This window comes from Phacochoerus africanus, chromosome 3 (assembly GCF_016906955.1).
Source record: "Phacochoerus africanus isolate WHEZ1 chromosome 3, ROS_Pafr_v1, whole genome shotgun sequence".
Taxonomy (NCBI): domain Eukaryota; kingdom Metazoa; phylum Chordata; class Mammalia; order Artiodactyla; family Suidae; genus Phacochoerus; species Phacochoerus africanus.
In genome coordinates, this window is record NC_062546.1 from 66147740 (window position 1) to 66170991 (window position 23252).

Below are 23252 nucleotides of genomic sequence, written 5' to 3' on the forward strand. Positions count from 1 at the left end.
CATAAGTCCTCCTATGTTTGACTACATGTTGCCCTTAGACTGAAATCCAAATTCAATTACTCTTATCTCTAAGACCCGATAACTTTGCTCTACATGTTTTTTCTGTTCTCCTATCCATTTTCTCCCTACTTCTGTGGGCCCAGACACTCCAGCCTTCCTTCTGATCTTTCCACCTGCCAAGTTCTTTCCCTGAATAAAACTTTTTCACTGTCTATTCCCTTGCCTTCCAGTGGACCTTCTCAAGGCTTGTTCTCACCATTGAACTTCCAACCTCCTTGGAGAGGCATTGCCAGTCCACTGGGTCTAATCCTCACCTTATTGTGCTTTATCCTGCCACCCTGTTTTGTCTTCTTAGAGCTTAGCACATTTGTTCTTATTTGTGTACTTGATTCTTTGTCTATTATCTGTCTCTTGTCTAGCATATATGCTCTGTGAAAGCAGCAAGCAGGTCTGGCTTGTTTACTTGTTATATCTACACTTCCTAGAACAGTGTCTGGCATACAGCAGGTGCTTAATAAATATCTGTTGTACTACTTTGTAAGTCAACTATACTCCAAAAAAATTAAAAAAAAATTGTTGAACTAGATGCTAAATGGATTTATAAAATACATTAAGTATCTACTACATACTGCACAGGAGAAACTCAAAGAAGAAAAGGAAATTCTTACCCTAAAGGGATTCAAAGCCTGGTGACTTTAGGCAGGTGGTTTTCTACTTTATTACATATCTACTAAATTTCACTCGGCAACTGGCAGGTTCCTGGAGATTCAGGTCACCTGATTTCCAAAAATAGTCTATGCTTCCAGATTATTCATTAAAGTGATTAGGTCTCTCATTTTGCCTGGAACAGACCCTGTTTACAACTGTCCTTCTGACATAATCATTAGGGGACCTGCTTTTGCCCTCCAAAGTGTCCCAGCTTATATGATAAATTACACTGTTATATTCATTGTCAGCCTAATGCTAATAATTCATAACTATTGCTAGCTAGAGAAGTTTAACCACATAAATGACACCAATTCAGGAAAGCGGAAGGTCAAATCATACCTCCAGAAAGGTGCAAATTCCTAAGAAAAAAAGGGAGTGGATCTATTCTCTTAGCTCCAATTAGTGAGTCCACTAATGAGGCCAGAATTTCCCAAGATGTGTTCAGTAGTTCTGAGAAGTGCAAATAAGAATTATATGTGAAATATAAACTAGGTCGAGGAGTCCTTATTGTACCAGAAACTATCCTGCAAACTTCTTGTGCATTCCCTTTTCATTACTGTCATGATTTCTGAATCATAGATGATGAAATTTCGGCTTAGAGAAGGTTAAAGAACTCACCCAGGGTCACACAGACACACTTCTTTGTGATCTCCTGCCCCCAGCCATTATGTCTTTTGCTTCTCAAAGTAAATAATTTGATCAAAGTTTCCTGTGCTTAAGTAGATCTGGGGAATGCTGGGTAGAGCTATGTTAGATAGGCTCTCTTTCTATAGAGCTTTTTCATGTCTGTAACATGTCAAAGTGTTTGGTTACATCTTCAAGGGCTGATACAGGCACTTATCCCCATGACTAATTAGGACATGGGACCCTTTCTGTGAGGCTCCTTTCTGCAGAGCAAACTTTGGCCAGTGCTGCTTTAGCAACTTGAGCAGGGCCAGCCATCCCTTTTTCTGTGAGTCAGCCCTCTGTGTATGAGCACAACTCTACACATGGAGTCTGATTCAGGGTCTTCCTTTCAAGGGGTTCCAGTTTCCTCCACTCTGAAAGGAAGAGGATACCATCCTTAGATCCCTGAGGCTTCATAGTCCTAGGGTTGACATTCACATCTGGGCTTTTATCCATCCATCTTTCTTCCTTCCTTCCTTCCTTCCTTCCCTCTTTCCCTCCCATCCTCCTCCCTCCCTCCCTTCTTTTCACCTGTTCTGTTCTTTCTTTCATCTTTTTAGGGCCACACCGGTGGTATATGGAAATTCCCAGGCTATGGGTTGAATCAGAGCTACAATTGCTGGTTTATGCCACAGCCACAGCAATGCTGTATCCCGTACCCACTGAGCAAGCCAGGGATCGAACCTGTATCCCCATGGATACTAGTCAGGTTCGTTTCCGCAGTGCCACAGGGAAATTCCCTATCCACCCTTCACTGTGCCTTTTCACTCCCCACACTGAACTTTCTGGTTTTTGACCTCATCTTCTTCTTGTTTACAAACCTAAAAGTGTCTATAGGGGAACCTATATGGCTTTTGGGGTCAGTGTCCTTAATACAATTTAACAGGTGAAACCTCTGCAAATTTTGTAATTTGCAACAACATGGATGGACTTGGAGGTTATTATGTTAGGTGAAATAAGTCAGGCTGAGAAGGACAAATGTTGTATGGTATCACTTATATGTGAAATAAAAAAAAAACTAGTAAAACAGTAATAACAACAAAAAGGTCTCACAGATACAGAAAACAAACTAGTAGTTACCTTGGGGTGGGGGGAGAGGCCAGATGGGGTAGGATATTAAGTACAGACTACCACGTATAAGATAAATAAGCTACAGAGATACACTGCACAGCACAGGAGATATAGCCAGTATTTTATAATAATTATAAATGGAGTATAATCTGTAAAAATTTTGAATCACTATGTTGTACACCCAAAACCTTACATAATATTGTAAATCAACCACATCTCAATAAAAAAAATTAAATAGGTGAAAACTCCTGATCATCTGAAGCACAGGAGATGATGAAGATGAGAAAAGAAGTGCTTTTTATAGGGAAGAGAGAACAAATGTATGGTCATTCTTAGTCCTCTCTGAGATTTTGGGATGGGTGGGTAGGGAGATGGATGTGGAGGCGAGGTGGAAAGGGAGTGGAAGGTTGTACCTGCATTTTTCAGCTAAGGATATTTGTGTTTTCTGGGTTGAGCCTAAGATGCTTTGAGTCCTGAAAAGAGGAGGCTTCAGTTAAAAGAGCTGAAAGGCAGGATCAGAATCCTTCTTACCCCCTCTTCTCACTGAAACAGGGGCTACAATGACCTTGTGTGTTTGGGTCCCTAGTGCAGTAGGAATGAGATTTTGGTGTCTCATGTTACTCAGTTATGAGCATCTTACACTTCTCTTTCTTTTCCTCTCCCACCTCCTCTCCCCTCTCCTCAAAACCTTTCCCCCTCATCCTAAGTCACTGAAACTGACAGGTTTCAGAATTCAATCTCTGACTATGACCCAAGCAAGCCAGTTCCCAGGTGGGAAATAACCTGGCTTAACTATTGTTCCATGGCCTATATACCTGATACAAAACATTTCCTAAAAAAATACAACCACTTAACCCTTCCCCACCTAAGATTGCATCCTATGTTTTATAATGATGTTTTAACTTGGGCGAATAATGTTTTTGCTTTCATAAATGTCCATGAGGCTTCTGTAGATTAGCCCTTATGAAAATGGCTTTAAGTAATTCCAATAAAAGCCAATAATGCACATTCAATTTCGCACCTCCTCCTGTACTCCTACAGTGCCATCCTTCAGCAAAGCGTTTTTGCAACCTCCAAGTTGTCCCAGAGCCTTGGTCTGGAAATAGATCCCGCCCGGTTACCCTAGAGGGCGCACTGTCTACATTTCTTTTCTTTTTTTTTTTTTTTTTTTTTTTTTTGCAAGTAAGAAGACAGCGCTCGCTCCCAGGCTCCATAAAAGGGGAGGAGGCGGATCAGTTTCCTTCTCCCATTGAGAACGAGGATTGGAAGGCCGGGCGTATAAAGCCGCGCAGAGAGCGTGAAACAAAGCAGTCGGATCGGAATTGGACTTGGGAAGCGCGGTGTGGAGTCAGGCAGAAAACTTGTTGGAGGAGAGTAACGAGCCTGCTCCTCTAGCTCTCATCTGCGCGGCGCTTTCAGGGGTTCCCATCAGCCTTGCGATTTATTTTTATATCTGCTTTTTATAATATAGAGAAACATATATATTTTTTTCCTCTTAAGAGAAAATTCCTGTTCCAAGAGAAAATAAGGCAAGATCAATGAAGGAGAGAAGAGCCAGCCAGAAATTATCCAGTAAATCTATCATGGATCCTAATCAGAACGTGAAATGCAAGATAGTAGTGGTGGGAGATAGTCAGTGTGGGAAAACCGCGCTGCTGCACGTCTTCGCCAAAGACTGCTTCCCCGAGGTAAGTGTGGGGCCAGCCCGGGTTTCGAGGAGTGAGGAGGGCCTCTGGATCCTCTGGCTTCCCCCACTTCACCCGTTTTTCTTTTTTCAGCCGCCTTTCTCACCCTTTACTACTTTCCCCTTGGTTAGACTGCCGGGAAAGGGAAAGTGGTCTGGGAGCGTTTAAGGGTTGGGATGCGACTGCACATTCTGCTGTTAAGCTTCTGAAACTTGTTTGGTCATGTGTGCAGAAGGTGGGGTTGTGAGATTCAGATCCTCTCCTCTTGGAAGATGGGAGGGGGGTGGCGAGAGGGAGTTAAGGGGGGTTCGGAAAAGGTCCGCGTGTTTAGTGTGAGGTCTGGTGGTCGTGGGTTTGGGGGTTTTACTTCTTTAATTGGGGAATGAGGAGGCGATTTTCAGAGGGTGTTCTGTGGGTGTCGTGCATTTTAAGATAACCTCTTTGCCCCATTCCTCTGTCCATTTTGTCCAGAATTACGTCCCTACAGTGTTTGAGAATTACACGGCCAGTTTCGAAATCGACACACAAAGAATAGAATTGAGCCTGTGGGACACTTCGGGTAAGAGAGTCATTGGACCGCGTGGCGCTCGGGCCGGTTTCCAGCCGCTCGGGGGTGAGCGGCGGGTCTCAGGACCCCGAGCTTGGCACGCTCTCACTATCCGCCAGCGCGCCATCAGCGCTGGCTCTGCTCCCCTCCGTTAACTTTGCTTCTTGGCGAGGGATTCCCGCGGTCCCTTCTGGGGGGGGGGGGGGGCGACATTGGGTCGGGGGTGGCTGTGGGAAGGGAAGAGCGCTGTGTGCCCGAAGGGTGACCTGTGGTGGAAAATCCTTGTAGCCGAGTGGCTGGGGGGCCTGGCTGGGGGGCCGAGCTGTGTCCGAGTCGCCTCCCGGCAAATGTTGGGGGCGGAGGGATGCGTGCGCCGCCTTGGAACCAACTGGATGAGAGTGCCACTCCAGGACCTGCAGCTTGTCGGGGAGGCGGAGAGCAAGGCAGGGGTGGTGGAAGGTGGGAGAAAATCCCCGAAGCGACGCAGTTACGTGCGGATTCCGCGTTTGCGGGGGAGAGTAAAGGGAAAGAAAGCACGCAGCCGCGGCGCTCGTGACGCCTACTGCCAGGAATGCGCTGGCGGCGCGGGCAGCACCCTGCTGGCGGTCGCCCGGCCTCCTCTCCCCGCTGCCTGCGTCCTCAGCGCCAACCTGCAGATCCGAACTCCCCCACCCTCGTGATCACTCGTGTCCCCCGGCCCACGCCATTCCCTCGTGACCCATTGCATCACCCTCCTCCGCCGGCCTACCAGGCCGCGGGCCGCACCATTCGCCTGTGACCTTCCCGTCCAGTTGAATTATTGGCATGGTGAATTATTTTCAAGGGTCAGGGGTTCAAGGCCAGGTTATCGCCCGCCCACGCGTTCACCCACCTACCCGGCGCGCGGTGTTGGGAGAATCAGGTACCCAGAGGATGGGAAGGCCTCCCGCGCGGCTACGGGTTCGGGCTGGGTCCGGCGCGGCGAGGGAGGGAGCATCACCTAGAATCTGGGGCTGGGACCCAGGCACCAGCCGCCCCTCCCTGCGGTGCCCGAAATAGTGCCCTTTCCAGGAAGGGTGTAGCCTCTGGAGGAGGAGGAGCCAGCGGGAAGGCCGGGTGAAGGCCCCTGCGCTTAGATCTGGGAGTTTAGTAGGCAGCTGGGCTACTGCGGATGAACCAAATCAAATCATGGGTGAAACTACCTAGGAGAAGCGAATAAGTGCCAACTCGGAGGCTCTGCTGTCAGGCAGGGAAGCCCCCTACTAGATGGACTTGCGCTCATCTGGGAATGGCCCCGTGGAGGTGCCTCTGAGCTGTGTGAGCTTCCCACAGCCCTCGGCTTTCACCTCCGGAGCCCCCGAGGGACGCAGGGGATTAGAGAGCACCCGGAAGGGGCCAGACTGACAGGGTCGACAGAGGCAGTCCCTGCACAAAGGCAAGTGAGAAGTCTCTCGAGCGCCTCTCACGGTTAGTGCCAGATGCTCAGAGGGCTGCAGTAAGATGTGCGGATTTTGTTTCTGCCTGGCGAGTCAGGCACTCCTTGGAGCCTCGCCAAGGGTAGCAGAACCAAGACCTCACCGTGTTTTGTATTGAGAGTTGCATGTACTCTGGAAACTAGGAGGGAGGTAATGATAGAATTCTAGTGTTTTTTTATTTCAGTAGTTTCCACCATCGGATTTTTACACACCTTGGTATTTAATGGACTCTAATTCCCAGACATATCACGGTCTTTGTTATGCCTAGTGGGCAAGACAGCTGGTATGGTACCAATAATCAAAACGGGTAATCCCCAGCCTGTTTGGACCTAATGCAGGATAAGAATTTTTTAGACACTGGGTCTGTGAGTCTGATCTGGCTGTTGATACAAAGGTGTGTTCACATCTTAGCGACTGGATTTCTGTATGCAGATCCCCACCTCCCTGAGTGTCATTTTGTCATCTGGGGGAAAAAAAAAAAAAAGGAGGATACAGAGCAACATAAGGTGCAGGATCCCTCCCAGCTGTATACTTCTTGGCCTTAGATCATCACATAGGCAAGTTTTTTTTTTTTTGTCTTCCAGGATGTTGGTTAGCTTCAGCTATTAGTCCCAGGGCTGGCGTCCTATACAGCAGTTTTCACCACATACAAATCAAACCAGGTTCTGCACAGAGCCACTGCTTCCTGGTGTATTTAGGAAGGACTCATTTGGGTAGGGAGGAGGCAGGAGTGGGCTCATAGAAATGTAAGACATCCTCCCTTGTCTTAAGCTTCTTCGTGAATCACAGGACCACCAACGGAGATTAGATTAGGCGCCCAAAGGGCTAAATTAACTGTTTGGGTTTTGTTTGTTTGTTTGTTTTTTAGGCACATGCTTTTCAAAGACTAGAAAACAAATAAAATGTGGGCAGTTTATAGCTGGAGGTTATGCTTCACCTGTGCAGATAAATATCACTTCAGATATCTTCAAGTATTTAATCCACACTCTACAGTTTGTAGTCTCTGCATACATAGGTTTATGCCTTGCACACAGTAGTCACCAAATAAAATCTATTGGATGAACAAATGAGTAGTAATCAAATGTGTAGTTACCAAGGAGATGAGATTTCCTGGCACTTATTACCCCTAAATTACCTGTGCACAAAGAATGGCAACTTTATAAACATTGCCTTTCATCAAATTAAAGATAATCACCTGAAATGAAGTCTGTCATGAAATAATCACTTGTATTTTTATTTAATGAAACAAAACTGATGCATATTTAACTGAAATATAAAGGCATGAAAAAATTAAAAGAAATCACATAGCAAAATTACTCAGTAATGATATCTTAGTTCAAATTGAAATTTAGATTTATACATAATGGAAAAAAGGCATAAAGGAGTTTTTTAGAATCCCATTATGTTTGTAAGGTGAAATGTTAGTTAATTAAACACAGCCAGGAACTGCTTGGGTTCCAAGAGCAGACTGTTTGCACCAAAACTGGTTTGTTGTTCACCAGTGAAATACATCTAGCAAGAAGGATAGCATCAGCAACTAATCATTTCAAGTATCTTTAACAGTTTCCATTTCATCTCAAGCTTTTCATGGCGAATTTCTGAACAGGATTACTTTTTGACAAACATTTGACATTTTCTTTGCCTGCTAAGGCATTCGTTTAGTTCAGGTTGTTCAAGTAATTGCATATGCCTGATGCCTCTTGATACCTTTATTTTTTTTTTCCAACTGCTATCAATTTTGCTTTGGAGAAGAGATTCAAGCCAAGTGTCTAAAGTCCTAAATGTCAGATTTTTTTTTTCCCCTTCTAGAACTTTCTGAAAGCTAGAGGGAAAATTGGGCATGTCACTTTTCTTACACAGGGAGAGACATGGCTTACACTTTGTCCTTTGAATGGCCTTCACATCCTGTTTAGCCTCCTAGCAGGCATTAAAGAGGCGGAAACTGTTCTTCTATCCAAAGTTTCTAAACTTGGATAGTTTCTCATAGGCTTCCATTCCCTCTCTCTCCTTTTTTCTGTACCTACTATGTGCAGGCCCTCTTAGGCCTTAGAGAGACAGTGTTGATTAACTAAGTGTTGCCTTAAGATTCACACAGTGGAGGTAGGACTGTATTCATACAGTGGGGGAAGAAGGCTCTCCCCACTTAGTGTAGGTCATAGTCAACCTATGATGAGCCAGTTTGATCAGATTCTTGAACCCAAGTGCCCTGCTCCTCTTGCTGCTGTAGATTCTCCTGTCAGGCATTCCTAGTGCTAATAGACCCTCTAGATCTTCCTCAGGTAGGAAACACTAACTGCCACCCCCACTGCACATAGAAGTTAAAGCAACAACCACAAAGGACACTTGGCCAGTTGATTTTTTATGGCTGCTAAAAGTTAACCCCAGCCCCCCCCCAAAGGAAACAAAACTTTTTATAAATAATAGCACTTTGAAGCCTCTAAAAAGGGGCATTTTTAAAGCTAGCCTTTGGATTAAGAAGCATGATTTCTTCATTTTAATTAGAAATACTCCCGGTGCCCTTTTGTAGATAAGATGAGCATTTTTTATTAAAAGTCATAGAAATGGGCCTATTGATTTTCAGATCCGCTCAGTGAGTTTCTGCAAAACAGGGGGTAATGGTTTCAACCTTTTGAAGTGATAAGTGAGACCAAAGTATTCTTGTGCTTTGCAATCTGCCATACTTGCCAAGCATAGAGGCAATTTGTAGCACGAAGCCAACACCTACTAATAATAGAAACTTCGTCATTTGAAGATCACCATATCTTTTCCTAAGTGACTTGATTGTAGTGTAATTTCAGCACATGTGATTTAGGGAATAATAATCATTCATTTCAGCTTTTAACCAGGACAAGTTAATGCACATCTTATTTAAGGCAAATTATTAGTTTTGAAGTACTCAATTTAGCTGGTAATATTCCCCCACAATAATTATGCTATTGCTTCATAAACAGTCTTTTGAATCTTGTCCTGATACAAGGTTCTTTTAGGCCGTAAGTGCTAAAGTTAGCATTTCCTATACTAGTTTTTAGCATTATTAGCAGAGAACATAGTACTCTTTAAATTTTGTACTTCAAGGAAAGAAAGGGGAAGAGAGAAAAATCTTAATCACTCAAGGCCGGACTTTGACGCTAAACCCTATACAACTGTAAATCTATCTATATTGTTATATTTATAGGTTATACATCAGGTTTGCAGAATGATCTCAGTGACAAGCCTTCCTGAAATATTTCTTAACAGGGATGGAAATATCTCAGCAGTGCTGGAGATCAGTGTTGGAATTAATCCAGAAAAGTGAAATCAAAAGTGGTCATGGATCCCTTTTTAGTGATTTCATATGTAAAATAACATGTCAAGGCAAGACGCATAGAAATGACTGAAACCAATAAACACTTAGGGCATCCTCTGCATCAACTCTGCTAAATGCTGAAGGAGCCGGGAGGGGGTGGTAGGACAGTGCCCACCTAGGACAGTGCCTGCCCTTAAGGTACTCACAGTCTAGTACTTGTGTATAGAAGGGTGAGCCTGGAGGTTCTAAAGCTGGATTCACTAAGCAGCAAGAAGATCCAAAGAACTGTTGAAGGCTGCAGGGCCCCCTGACCCATGACTCATCAAAGCCCACCACAATTTCTTCCCTCATCTCTAGAGGTTGACACAGTGCTTAAGAAGTCTTTAATTGTCACTCCCACCTGGTAACATGCTTATGTTGCATGGCTCTCAGGGAAGGCAAGATTCTGAAAGCTGAAGAATTTTAAGTTAACCTTATTAGAGAAAGGAGGAGGGCAAGAATTTTACAAAGAAGCATGAGTGCTTGTGTTGTGACTGTATCAAGGGCAGGATGGCACAAAACCAGTTAGAATATGAGGAAATGATGAGTCCTTGGAGTTTAAGAGTTTCACAGCCAAGTTCAACTCTTGAGTTTTCACCTGGAAACTCTGCAGAAGTTGGAGGTTAAGGCAAAAGAGCTAAGAGTTTCGAAGGTGATTGCCAATAAGCAATATTATTAAAAACTATATTTGAAGAATTGTCCACTATGCAGCAATTTCCATTTAAACTATAAATAAGAAAGGAAGATAGATAGATAGATAAAAATTACTTTCTAAGTCTCTGTGTCTAAATCTCTCAATACCCCTCCCCCAAATGTAAACCCCATTTAGTGCTAAGTTTTTTCCAATCTGGTTTCTTGCTAAATTGCACATTTCAGTGAGGCGTCCAGATTGGTCATTCTGATGCCACCTGAAATAACCAGATGTTTCCTCTTTAATCCAGTTCTGTTACATGTAGATATGACACCAAGGACCGATAACTTCTCCAGTAAGCTCATGGTGCCTGGCGGGCTGTGCCAAATAAATTACTTCTGTCTCAGCCGTTTTCTGATGCCCTTTAAATGTCTTCTCAGTTACTATATGTTGGCAACGTTACTCAGAGACCTTCTTGACAAAACAGACATTTCACTGACACAAACATGAGCTGCCTCAGAAGTCTGGCCAGGTGTTGTGCACATTGATTTAAAAAAAAAAAAAAATGAGCCTGATGTCATAGGATTCACTCATGGGACTGTAAGGAATCTGACTTTATTACTGGATGGCAATGTAATTTTAAAAATGTATGCATATTTACTTTTGCCCCTACAACTCTGTAACTTACTATAGTTCCACTTGATGTAAAATATTTTGATTCTTTTATTTTTAAAGTATCTTGCTAGGATTGGAAGTTTAACCCTAAAGCCTTATTTAAAGCTGAAAAATAGCAATCTTATTTCTACCTCATTGACTTTCTGAACAACTATGTATCTGCCTTGCTCCCAGAAATTAAAAGTATTGATTCTAATAGAAAGACAGGAATGCACCCAGATTTTCATAAAATGTGTTTATAACTTCTGTTAATCTGAATCTGAAGTGGAAACAAATAAAAATATCCCACGTTGGAATACTTGTTGCATATTTGATGGCATGGTGCTCAAATAGCAACAGGTATGCAAACTACCCCGGAAAAGAGTTCAACGGAGTCTCAGACTGAGCTTGACCCAAAGTTCTGCCTGGACTTGATTTACATTCTTCAGATGATGGCAGATTCAAAGCTGTCACTCTGATTAGAAATGGCAGGAAGAAGAAGAATCTTGTAATAATTGGGCAGATCATCCACATGATCTGCTGCTGCTTTGGTACAGATGTTCTCTTGGTGGTCACTGAAAAACACCAAAATTTAATATATTTTCTTTGAATGAAATACGCAGTATTCCTGATTTTATTATTCTCGGTAGGAATTTCTGGGGGGGGGGTGAAGGAAATTTTAAACTTAAAGTAAAAGAAGTTGTATTTATGCATCATTCTACTAGAGGAATTTTCCGTTCTCAGACTCCTATAATGCCTCCCAGTGTTTGAACTGGTTTTGCCAAAGTTTCCATAAAGCCTCCCTTTTGGGCATGAATCGTCTTACATATACATTTAATTATGTACATATATGGTGCGTTCTCCTTTGTGCAAAGATGACCTCAGCAGGCAGGTATGTGTCTGCAGAAGTAGTTTCTGGGTGAGGCTCTTGGTGACTATTCTTGGGCTGGAAAGACTGCTCTCACCCAGAAATAATGATCTTGAAGACAAAGATGGGTAGACCTGAAGTTTCAGAAGCCTTTCAGAATTTTGCTGATGTTTGCCAAACTTGAAGAACTCAGAGAACCTCAAATGGCACTATTCCAGTCTACATCCAAGCAAAGCTTGGTCTTTGTGGGGTTTGGGGGCACACATTTTGCATATGTGGTGTAGTTGTTTCCTTACTGTGTGGAATTTCCTGAAATTTTCCCTGTGATGATCTGATGGTTAAAGAGAAAGGACCTTGGAATAGTGCTGGGTGGTTAAAGTTTCATATAAGAGAAAGAGAAATGCTGTGCCTGAGAATTTCCATGTGCGTGAAGCCTATTCCACGTGGTGAGAAGGAGTTTTATTTGACTAATAAAGCTCAGTAAGTACCTAGACTAACTGAATCTAGCTCTAGTACATTTTTGGGTACTAGAGTTTACACTCTATGTATGTCAGTACCTACTATGTACTGCCATTAATGTTCAGTACTTTTATGAAGAATTACTAATAAAAAAATAAAAAAATTATTTAGTGCTTTTTCTTGCCTCGTGTTTAGTTCTACAGTTACCCTGGAAGTTTTTCACATGCATCTTTTTAAGAAATCTGTAGAAGTTAATTTTTTACTGCTTGGCTTAACAGAATGCTTTTCTTTAAGACTTTTCTGGAAGGATGGAGGAGTTAGGGGCAGGTATTGTCCCTGATCATCAGCTTACTTTCTGCCCTTCCTCTGTCATTTCTGCCTCCCCATAGTGCTTCTCACTTCACAGGGGCATTCCTGGAATTCCTCTTTATTTTTTCTTGGCTGTTAAGTTATCACACACAGGCGTATGATTACACCATGCACTCTCCAGCTTTGCTTTTCTTCTTTGCTTTGTGTGGTAGCTTGGGCTTTATAGGAAAGAATTCCAAACGCTTAAACACAAAGTAAACACTTGAAAGTTACACTGGATCCCCACTTTCCCCAAAAGTCCTGCTTAGCTGATGAATTGTTAGTCTTCCTAGTAGGACAGTTCTTTTCTAATTCTGTATCAGTTTTCCTTTTTTATGAAGAAGTACAGGCAATGGATTTTTCTATTACAAAAACATTTCAATTTTGTCCACCCCCCCACACTAATCATGAGTAAGTGGTCTTGTTATTTTTAATGACAAATTACTCTGGTGGTTAGTGGTTAGACAAATTATGCTTATAACTAATAAATGTGGAGATCAGTTTTATTACTACCTTTGGACACTCTTGTGGATCTAAGAGTGCTGTTCATTAGCAAAAGTAAAGGACAGATCAAAGCATCATTCCTAATGAGATCTCGTTAATGCTCTTTAAAATTACCTCTGTACTTCAACAAGCAAGGTGGTTGGTTTCTCATCAACTTTTACACATATTTTTTGCATTCAAAATATTGAAACAAAAACAAACCTCCATAAGAATTTGCTTTAAGTTGCAAATTCCCTTTCATTTTAAAGTCAGGCCTGTGTCTACATTTTGCAGATATTTGGGTATAACCTCTAAGTACAGAAAGCAGCTCGCCTAGGCAGCAGGAGCCTCCAGCAGTGGGCTGAAGACAAAGCCACATCCCCTTTGTGGCCATAAAATGGGAGGAAGAGGGAAACCCCCCACACAAAGGGAGGGAGGGGTATTCTCTGCAGCCAAGTGGTGACTTAGACGTTAAAACCATTCGTTTGGATTTTCCTATATTCCTTCCCATTTTCATTATTCTCTTTTGGCACCTTTGTAATTCTCCAACTTCCTTTCCTTAATTTATGTTTGGAAGAGCTGGTTTTCACTGTGATGCAGAATAGCCTCGGATCAGAGATTAGCAGTGAATACTTACTTTTATTTCAGTCAAAGTTTATGTCCTGAAGGAATATGTCACCAGGAAATGCCTGTCCTCCAAGGTTCAGGTCCTCAGGGCTGGAAAACATCCATAGGGAGATTGGTTTTCTTGATGGGAGTGATTTCCTGAAAAGGAGGTCTCTGAAACCTCCTTAGGCTTATTCCTTTCAACTCTGTGACTTTTTGGATCGGGGGTCAGGTGTCTCTTGCTAACCTGAAAGACCAGAGGGAATCCTCTATAGGTGTCTCGTTTTTTAGATTTCCATGCTACGACCTTGAATTTTCAAAAAAGAGATTTCCTGATGTTCACAGCAGGAGCTGTGTTCAGGTTAGACTTTGGACAGGGGAACAAGAGAAGCTGCACTTGAGGAAGTCGGAGCCTTACAGAACAAATAGGGGAAAGCAAGCGTATCCCTGTATGGTGATAAGCCATCTCGTTTCTGAGGCCTCTTAAAACTGTTGAAGTTAATGAACTATTTGTGAATTTTTCTCTTAAAAATCACCCTTTTTTGAGTGGCTGGCTAACAGAGTAGGCTCTGTGTCATTTTCAGAGATGGCCTTTTTCTGATAGACCTTACTACTTAAAATGACTTAAAAAAAAAAAAAAAAAAAACCTTAGATCCTTTAAGCTTTTGGAAAATACCTTTCTTTTGTCAGTCTCTGCTCCATCAGACTCCTGATTCCCGATGTGGGCGGGGAGCTGCAGTTTAGGACAAACTCCGGCTTAGTGAGTGGATCTGCATTTATTCACACTTTTTTTTTTTTTTTGCTTTTTAGGGCCACACCCAAGGCATATGGAGGTTCCCAGGCTAGGGGTCGAATTGGAGCTACAGCTGCTGGCCTACCTACAGCCACAGCAACACCAGATCCTTAACCCACTGAGCAAGGCCAGGGATCAAATACATAACCTCATGGTTCCTAGTTGGATTCGTTTCTGTTGTGCCACGATGGGAACTCCTATTCATACTTCTTTTCCCTATGCCTGGAACACTCCCTTCTTCCTTGTTTGATAGACACATCAGGCTTGAAGCAGTCACTCTTCATCGCAAAATCAGCTGGTGAAAAGGCCACAGCATTCCTGAGGTTGCTTGGTGACAGCCAGGGACCCACAGTTTCCTGTGAAAAGAGGATGAGGCACCCTAACCACATACAGTAACTTCTAGTTTTCAAGAGCAGCCTCCTGAAAAATTTTGTTTTGATAGAAATGTAAAAGATTATTTGAAAATCTTCTTTAGTCTTTCTCTTTCCCTGACTTTGACTTGTGAGGTTTTGATTTATCAGGGGACAAAGTGTCATGTTTTTTTCTGCTGGAAAGGGAAAGTGATGTCAAAATGAAATTGGATTTCAAAAAGATTGGTGGCTTAGATTTTTTTTCTCTATTCTGGAGTCAAATATATATATGTGTGTGTGTATATAGTAAAATGATATTCATGTTGTGCTTATGAAATGTCAGTATACTGAAAATGACTTTTCAAAAAATATATAGCATGGCAAGCTCTCTTTTAATTTTATAGCAACAGCATTTTATAGTAATCACCCTCGTGCAATTGTCCATCCTTTGGGATTCTTAAAAGAACAGAAGAAATGTCCTAAACAACTAGAGGGGGCTTTATGGTTAAATTATTGGTAACTTGAACCTTGAGAGAACTCTGGATTTAACTCAGGCTAAGATCCTTGGAACATGCCTTGGTGTCTCTCCCAGAGATGGAACTGTGTAAAAAAGTGACATGATTTGGTGTGGCATTTATTACATTCTTTGGCTGTAACAGGAAGAGAGGCTATATAAGGTTTGGAGATAAGTTTAAGTAAGCAAGCTCAAAGGTCACTGCTTATACTAACTTGGAACTTGGAGATGGGGTGGTGCTGATGAGGTTCACAATGGTTCTCTTTGCTTAGCTGACCCAACCCTTTTTCCAGGGTCTACTCTTTGAACCAGACAGATTTCAACTCAAGATCCTGCCTTCTCCCCTTGAATTTAAGTCAGATACAAGTGAGGCTTCCTTGTCTCCTAGCAGAAATGACTACTACTCGGCTTTTGTTTGCTTTCTTCTCCAAGAATTAGAGGAGATGGGAGCCATGTGACATTCAAGGGATTTAACTCAAAAGGCCAGAGTTCATGCGTGACAGACAAGGGTATTTTCATCCTAAAACTGGTATTTCTTTTGTTTCTTCGCAGGTTCTCCTTACTATGACAACGTCCGGCCCCTCTCCTACCCAGACTCAGACGCCGTGCTGATTTGCTTTGACATCAGTAGACCAGAGACTCTGGACAGTGTCCTGAAAAAGGCAAGTGGCGGGGACGGTGACCCAAATCAGTACTGGCCCAGATAGAGAGTAGAAGCATGTGGTTGGCTGGGTGCTCAGACACTCCAGCTAATACCCTGCTACACGTTTTGTAATTAAAACACTGCAAAGGACACTCTCACACTATAACAAGCTTTCCACGCCTGTGTGTCCCATGTTTTGATGATGAACCCACTTAACATTTTATTTCATTTTAAGAAACAAAATACCCTTTTAAGAGCCTCTCTGTTTATCCTTTGGGCGGCAGTAGTGCAACTGAAAATAATGATATTTCATTACTCTTACGAACGTCTTCCTTCTTTCTTCCCTTCACTTACTCTATAGATAGTGCTTTATGGGTTTACATTTCACGTTAATTTGGGGATTGGAATGAATACAGTTATAGCTGTTTTAGTAGAGAAGCTGTGTTTCACTAATGATGCCATTTATTAGAAACAGAAAGAGAATAAATGGAGGGGGGAATAGGGGTGTGTTTCTAGACATGAGACAAGGTAGATTGTGATCAGGTAGATGTCAGATACCAGTCAAGACAGTAGTTGTACACGTTAGAGATGAGGTTACATAGCAGTTAAGGTGAGTGAGGCTCTGCAGATGGGAAGAGACCTGAGGAAGCTCTGGATGGAACCTAGGGCAGGTCAGGAGGAAGGGCGTCTGTTGCAGGTGGGTTACAGGTCCTGCAGAGGCCGGTGGAGGGAGGAACATTTCTTGGGCTCCGCCAAAATAGGACTAAGGGTAGTGAGAGAAAGCCTGTGCTGGTCCAACGACCGGCGTGTATTGGCCTCTAGCTGACTCCTCTGTCCTGGCCTGAGTGCTGTGGGGTATCGGAATCAGACCTTCCACGGAGCCCTCTTCTCTGTGCACTCAGGCTCAGATGAAGGATGTGCTTGAGAGCAAAGCCATGTCTTCGTATTGTGTGTGTTTTCATTCATTTATTTTTCCCTGTCCTTTTGACTGCTGGTCTTGGGTGTCATTACAAAATTAGGATTTGAAGGTGAATCCTTGCCCCTGCCCCCGTCTCTTTACCAGACATGACAAACACAGTTAGTTTCAATGAAATATAAATTTCTCAAAAGATGAAAGGCTCTTCTTAGCTTTTTAACTCCTTTCAATTTTGAGTAATGATTGTATGTAAGGTAAATAATGTGACTGTCAGATTCTGGCAGGGATACACCTTTCCTGCCTTTAATGCTTGTGAACAATTGCTAAACATGCAGAGAGAGGCCAGAGTCATCACACAGCTGAAGAAAGACTAGCAGCTGGCCTCATGCCTGTCTGTAGATAAAAGAGATTGCTTATTTACTGGAGTTCTTACCTGATGTAGTACTGGGTTATGCATAATTTATGATGAAAAGCCTCGCTCCTCTTTCATTTTGCTTTTGTCTTCTAAGACCAAATGAAGAGTGACTTCAGCCTTGGAGATATTAATGAGTGTGTTTTACATCCGTGTGAAGTTTAAGGCTCATGATAACCACCCCTGCTATGGTTTTTCTTGATTAATTGAATCCTTTAAGTCCTTGAATATCCAAGAGGTTAGAGTGACTCAGGGCTGAAGAGATCTTTTTTCCAATTCACCTTCCAGTGCTTGCTCCAGTTCCATGAAGCACATGGTAGATGTCTCTAAATATGCTGGGAAAAAAGGAAGGAAGGGAGGACTTAGGATAAATTAGGCTGTGTGGAAAGTGGCTATTACTTCCTTCAATCCACTGTTGTACTTGGACTGGAGATCATTACCCACAGTACATTTCTAGATCTGGAGATGTCTCCTCCAGAGGTCTTTTAAATTACTCCAGGATGTCCCTTTATCTAGTCTTAGATACATGACCTCGTCACCCTCACTCTTAGTGAAATTTTTTCTGGAGGATCAAGCTCTGTCTCCATCATCTCTGTAACCCCCACAATATTCAGCACAGCACTTAATACATCTTCGTGAGAGTGGGCAGGGAGAATCAGGCACAGGTTCCCGATCTCAGCGACCTCCACTCCTTCCTCCTTGATGCCAGAGCTCTCCTATGAACACTCTGAACTCCTGACTCTTGTCCTGATGGTCATCTCAGGCTTGGGGAAGTGAAACTACTAAAAGTCATCCATTTGCTCTTTAAAAAGACAGTTGGAATGCCCTGCCAGGCATTTCTGGTGGTTCTAAGAGTTCTTGTTGGGTCATGAAACTACTAGCCAAATTAGTCTAAATTAATAACTTATGCAACTCAAAACTAACTCAAGGGCCTCTGAGACATAGGACCAGATGCCTCCCTGATAACCCAAGAGATAGGCCTTTGCAAATGTCATGGTCTTTGCTGACTCAGCCACTCCAAGGGAAACTCCTTAAAAGCAGGCCATTCTGCCTTATTAACTCTCTCTCCAGTTTTTGCAATCTCAGTAGAGATTTCAGCACTTGGTGGCTGCTCAGTCTTTCTTGATAGGATCGGTGAACGCATACCTGAGCTTATTCCCAGCCTTCCATGCTGGGAAGTACCAGCCCAACATACCTGAGGATGTAGTCACTTGTTAGAATATATAATTATTCTTAAGGCACTTTTATCTTTCAGAGATATCCCAATAATTATGAAATTGCCCCAGCTACCTTCTTATTTTTTTTTTTTTTGCCCCAGCTACCTTCTGACAACACCCAGCCAGTCTCTTGCAGTGGGGACAGATAATGATGAGTCAATAGAGGGAGAATAGAGAATAACATGGTTCCCTAATGCAGCCACTTTAAAAAGCACTAAAATTTACTGTCTACTTAGGAGATAAGTGCACGTTTGCTTCTTCATCTGAGTGACGACACAGTTCCTTTAAATGTCCTTGTGAGTCCCATTTGCAGTGCCTGCCATTGGAGAAATAGTTTTCCATTGTAAGGCTGCCCAGCCCATTGTTAATTTCTCATCCTTTTTTTTTAATCCCCCCATAGTGGAAAGGTGAAATCCAGGAGTTTTGTCCCAACACCAAAATGCTCTTGGTCGGCTGCAAATCTGATCTTCGGACAGATGTCAGTACATTAGTAGAGCTCTCAAACCACAGGCAGACACCAGTGTCCTACGACCAGGTATGTGTGTAGTCGGTGTGCACGTGTGAATTTTAAAGAGTGACAGAACTGGAACATCACTCCTAAGAAATACAATAAAAAAAAAATAGCTGCTTTTCTAAAGGCTCAACCAATGGCCCACCCCAGATGCCTGCCCTTTTCTTAAGGTGCAGAATGAGCACTGTGTGTCCAGGCTCAAGACTATCTATGAACACAGGTGAAACAGGCTGGCATTTCTGTGCCTCAGCCTTCCTGAGAGGCATCCAGGCCCCTTCCTGGCAGCCCATTGCTCAGATGAATGTAAAAACTGCCAAGTGAGCACCAAAGCAATCCGGGGCAAGGTTTGGCTGCAACTGTGGTGGTGCTCTGATTTTGAACTTCCTCAGAAAGCTTCACGGTATTTATTTAGCTGTCAACTGTCTAAGGATTCATTTGTTGTATATGGGTACAGAAGACTCATTTTGAAAAAAACATCTTTTAAAACGTGAACTGCTCAGTCATTCAGGAGCAGAATCACATGATATTTGATTACTGAAGTACATAAACAGTGGCTCATATTCAATCCTTTGTATATATCTCTGCTACTCCTACTGAGTTTAAAGTTAACTAAAGAGAGAAAGTGGTCAAAATCAATATTGCTCTTAAAGAGAGTTAATCTGCTTTTGCATTCAGCAACACAATAAAATACTTTAAAAGGCCATTGTTAGTAAAGTAGAGCATGCCAAAAAACTGTCTTCTAGAGATTCATCGTTTCTGCAGGCATTTCCCCGGAGTATTTAGAAAGGAGGAGAATTCGTTTCAGCAGTTCATTCTTTTAAAACTGACAACCAGATTCTAAAGAGAGTTCATGTTGAAATAGCTGGAATTTTGTTTAGTATCCATCATTTTAAATACCATGGTCATCTTTGTCCTGCAGTGTTCCAATTAACAAAACTCTGGCTGTTTAAATAAGTCGTTTTGATGCACACATGTTTATTATTGTGTCCACTAGTCCTCTGGTCCATGTTTAGAAATTACATATTTTGTGTTTCCTAAGTTATAGATGTTATAACAGTATTACTCCTTTCCTCAACTTATTTTGTCCCTAAGGCATAATCATATGTTTTATTTTTTTATAATGATTTTTATTTTTTCCGTTATAGCTGGTTTACAGTGATTTTCTACTGTACAGCAAGGTGACCCAGTTTACACATATGTTTTAAAATTGATCCTAAATTCTGTTACTCCTTTTTTTGTACAGCCCGTTGACTAGTCTTGAGTGCCCTTTACACTCAAGAAAAGAGAAGTTGAGTGCTCCATGAGGTGCTGAACAGGCTTGAGGGGCCAGGTCACCATGCCAGGGCTGCATGGGAAATGCATCATTTACATCATGAGCTTCAGCTTTTTCACTTTTTTCCAATAGTACAGTTCTCTGGGTAATTCTGTATCTTTGCTGTGACCTGGACCAAGACCTAAGTATCTAGTTACCCATGGTTGCAATTGGTGGCCAAGATGAATCACTTCCTTAGATCCACCTAAGGAATCACCTCCTAATAACTATTTGGTGATGGGGCCCTTGTGTATTGATGACCAAAGGAAATTAGATCAGCCTTTAGCATCTCTGGGAAGTCAAGCAGTGTCTACTGAATGATGATAATTGAACATCTTAGGATTGGGTCTTGACTGCAAATACTTAGGAAGTAATAAACAAGGCAGTTCAAAATTTTAAAGGGGGGTTTTTCTTTTCAGTCTTTGGAAAATTCAGTTAACATATCAGAAACATTTTGCAATGCATTATTATTTTGTGGTGTTAGAACACACTTTATAACTTTCCCCAGAGACTTAAAATTGCTGATCCCAATCCCTTCTCTTGCTTCTCAGGGGGCAAATATGGCCAAACAGATCGGAGCAGCCACTTACATCGAATGCTCAGCTTTACAGTCAGAAAATAGCGTCAGAGACATTTTTCATGTTGCCACCTTGGCATGTGTAAATAAGACAAATAAAAACGTTAAGCGGAACAAATCGCAGAGGGCGACAAAGCGGATTTCACACATGCCCAGCAGACCAGAACTCTCGGCAGTGGCTACGGACTTACGAAAGGACAAAGCCAAGAGTTGCACTGTGATGTGAATTTCTGGTTATCTTTAATGAGGACCTGGAAACCTAGTGTAAAAACAAAAACAAAAACAAAAAAACAAAAAAAAACACCACCAACAAAACAAAAAGGTGAAATCTGAACAAAGTGCACAGCCAAAGTCATGTATTCTGGAGGCTTAGGAGGCATTTGGAAGGATGCTCATCTTTTTGGAATCCTGTCCTTAGGTTTGGCCCGTAGAGCAAGCGGTGAGAAGTAAGTAGTAAGTACGTTGAAGCGTATTTGAAGTGTGACTTGAAAAATATGCCAAAAAAGAGAGATTCCGATGGGCTAAAGATTGAGGAGGAGGAATATGAGTACCTCCAAGAAGAAAAATCACCCTCTGAATGGTGCTTGCATTTTTGTTTTCTTTGTTACAATCTATTCATGGATCTCTCCTTTGATTTAATTTTGAAGTGTTTTAATCTCTTTTACAAAAAGTATATATTAATATACCGTCCTCACTGGGGAACTGGCACTGTGACCTTAGCGTTTAGTTTTCTAGAGGATGTGATCTAATTTCCTCCTAGCTCATCATTAAAATGGAAATTGTATCAGGACCCATGGGACAGCCAGAGGAAGAGTTGGTGAGGCTTTGAAATCTTGCTGTCCTGGAGATAGCTCATCGAGGTTGTTCTCAAGAAAGGCTTTGCAGTCTCGTGAGAAGTGCAGACCAACACTATGGAGAATAGGTCAACTAGAGAAGAAGTGTCTATTCTTATTCAGTCTGATGGTTCTGTTCATCCTTGTGATTGTCATTAAAAAGTGGTAAATTGCTCAATGTAATATTTTTGTGTGCTGTTTAGAAAAGAGGGTGTGCGGTTTTTTTTTTTTTTGCCATCGTTGATAAAAATGCAAAGTCAAATAAAAGGTGTCTTGGTTTGACGTCATAGAATGATCCAAGGGGGGGAAAATGTAGGTACTATTTTCACCTGATGAGATAACGAATGAAGGAATAGTAGCAGAAAGCACAGTTTGTGAGTAAGCTGTCTGGAATTAAGGTACCAGAAGTACAAAGCAAAAGGCCTATTTGGGGATGAAGCTCTGAAGTTAGCATCTGATGATCAGTTGGTTTATTTCACTTTCTTTCAGTGAACCTGATAAGAGAAGGGACCCTCTGATCCAAGCTTTGAGAATCCTTAGAGGAAAATTATGCAATGTCTATCCTGACACTATCTAGGGCGTTTCTAGAGAGTGATTGCTAAACCTCACTTAACCGGATCCCGGATCCCACATCCCACCAAGACCCGTGTTCCATACTTGTTACGTAAAATAATCAGCATTTAAAATAGTTTACAGATATTTTTTGACCAGTTCCTTTTAGAGCTTCTTTCAGAGAAGAAATCAGATCTGACCTTTATATTGTTGGCGCTTGTTGAAAACGAGCTTTCTTTCCAATGATGAAGCTTCATTTTTGAAGTGTTGAAGCTGTGCTCCCATTTAGTAGTGGCAGGAGAGATGATTAAGGTAATTACAACACTCAGTTCTGTGTCTTAGAAGCACTTTGTTTTGTCTCTGCAAAAAAAATACCATTCCAGTCATTTCCCACAAAATACAGACATGATATGCTTTGATTGATGCAGCATTATGCTTTGGGCAGTATTACAAAATAGCTGGCAAGTGCTTTCTGTATTTAAATATTGTAAAAAGAAAATAAGTTATAACTGTTATAAAGCAGAACTTTCGTTGCAGTTTTTTAAATGTTGAAGTCACTTTGTATGTTTGTTTGGTCAATGTTTCTGCAGTATTTATTAAAACATACTTTTTTCCCCCTTCAAATAAAAAAGTAACCATGTCTTTGTCTAAATGTGATCTGCCTTTTATTACCTACTTCCTGATTTAGCTGTTCAGTTTTCTTTAATAGAGGTGATTACAGAATCTGGCATAACATTTCTGGAAGGAAAAGACTTTGGGATTTTTTTTTCTTGGCGTGGTCATAGTTTCCTGGGGGGAGAATAAATCTGCATATATAAGAGGTTTTCACAATGATTTCAGATCCCAAGAAGGAAATGGAGCATAATTAGACTAAGTGATTTGATCATAAACAGAAAGAGCCACTGCCTAGAATTAATTTATAGAAAATGTGGAGATGTCCTTCCTTCACTTTAGTAGTAAAACAGTATGATTCTGGGAGTTCCCTGGTAGCCTAGTGGTTTGGACTCGGCACTTTCACTTCTGCAGCCCAGTTTCAACCCCTGGTCTAGGATCTGAGATTCCACATTGAGCTGCTGTACAACAACACGGCCAGAAACAAAAAACAAAAACAAACAAC

General features: G+C 42.0%; 1 protein-coding gene across 1 annotated transcript; it reads left to right on the top strand.

Annotated features, from left to right (window-relative positions):
• The first annotated feature begins 3701 nt into the window (after positions 1-3701).
• On the top strand, positions 3702-22787 carry RND3 (Rho family GTPase 3). Its single transcript, XM_047771957.1, has 5 exons — positions 3702-4133; positions 4602-4689; positions 15715-15824; positions 18751-18885; positions 20725-22787. The coding sequence occupies exons 1-5, from the start codon at positions 3984-3986 to the stop codon at positions 20974-20976; spliced, it is 735 nt and encodes a 244-aa protein (XP_047627913.1). The 5' UTR covers positions 3702-3983; the 3' UTR covers positions 20977-22787.
• Positions 22788-23252: the final 465 nt, after the last annotated feature.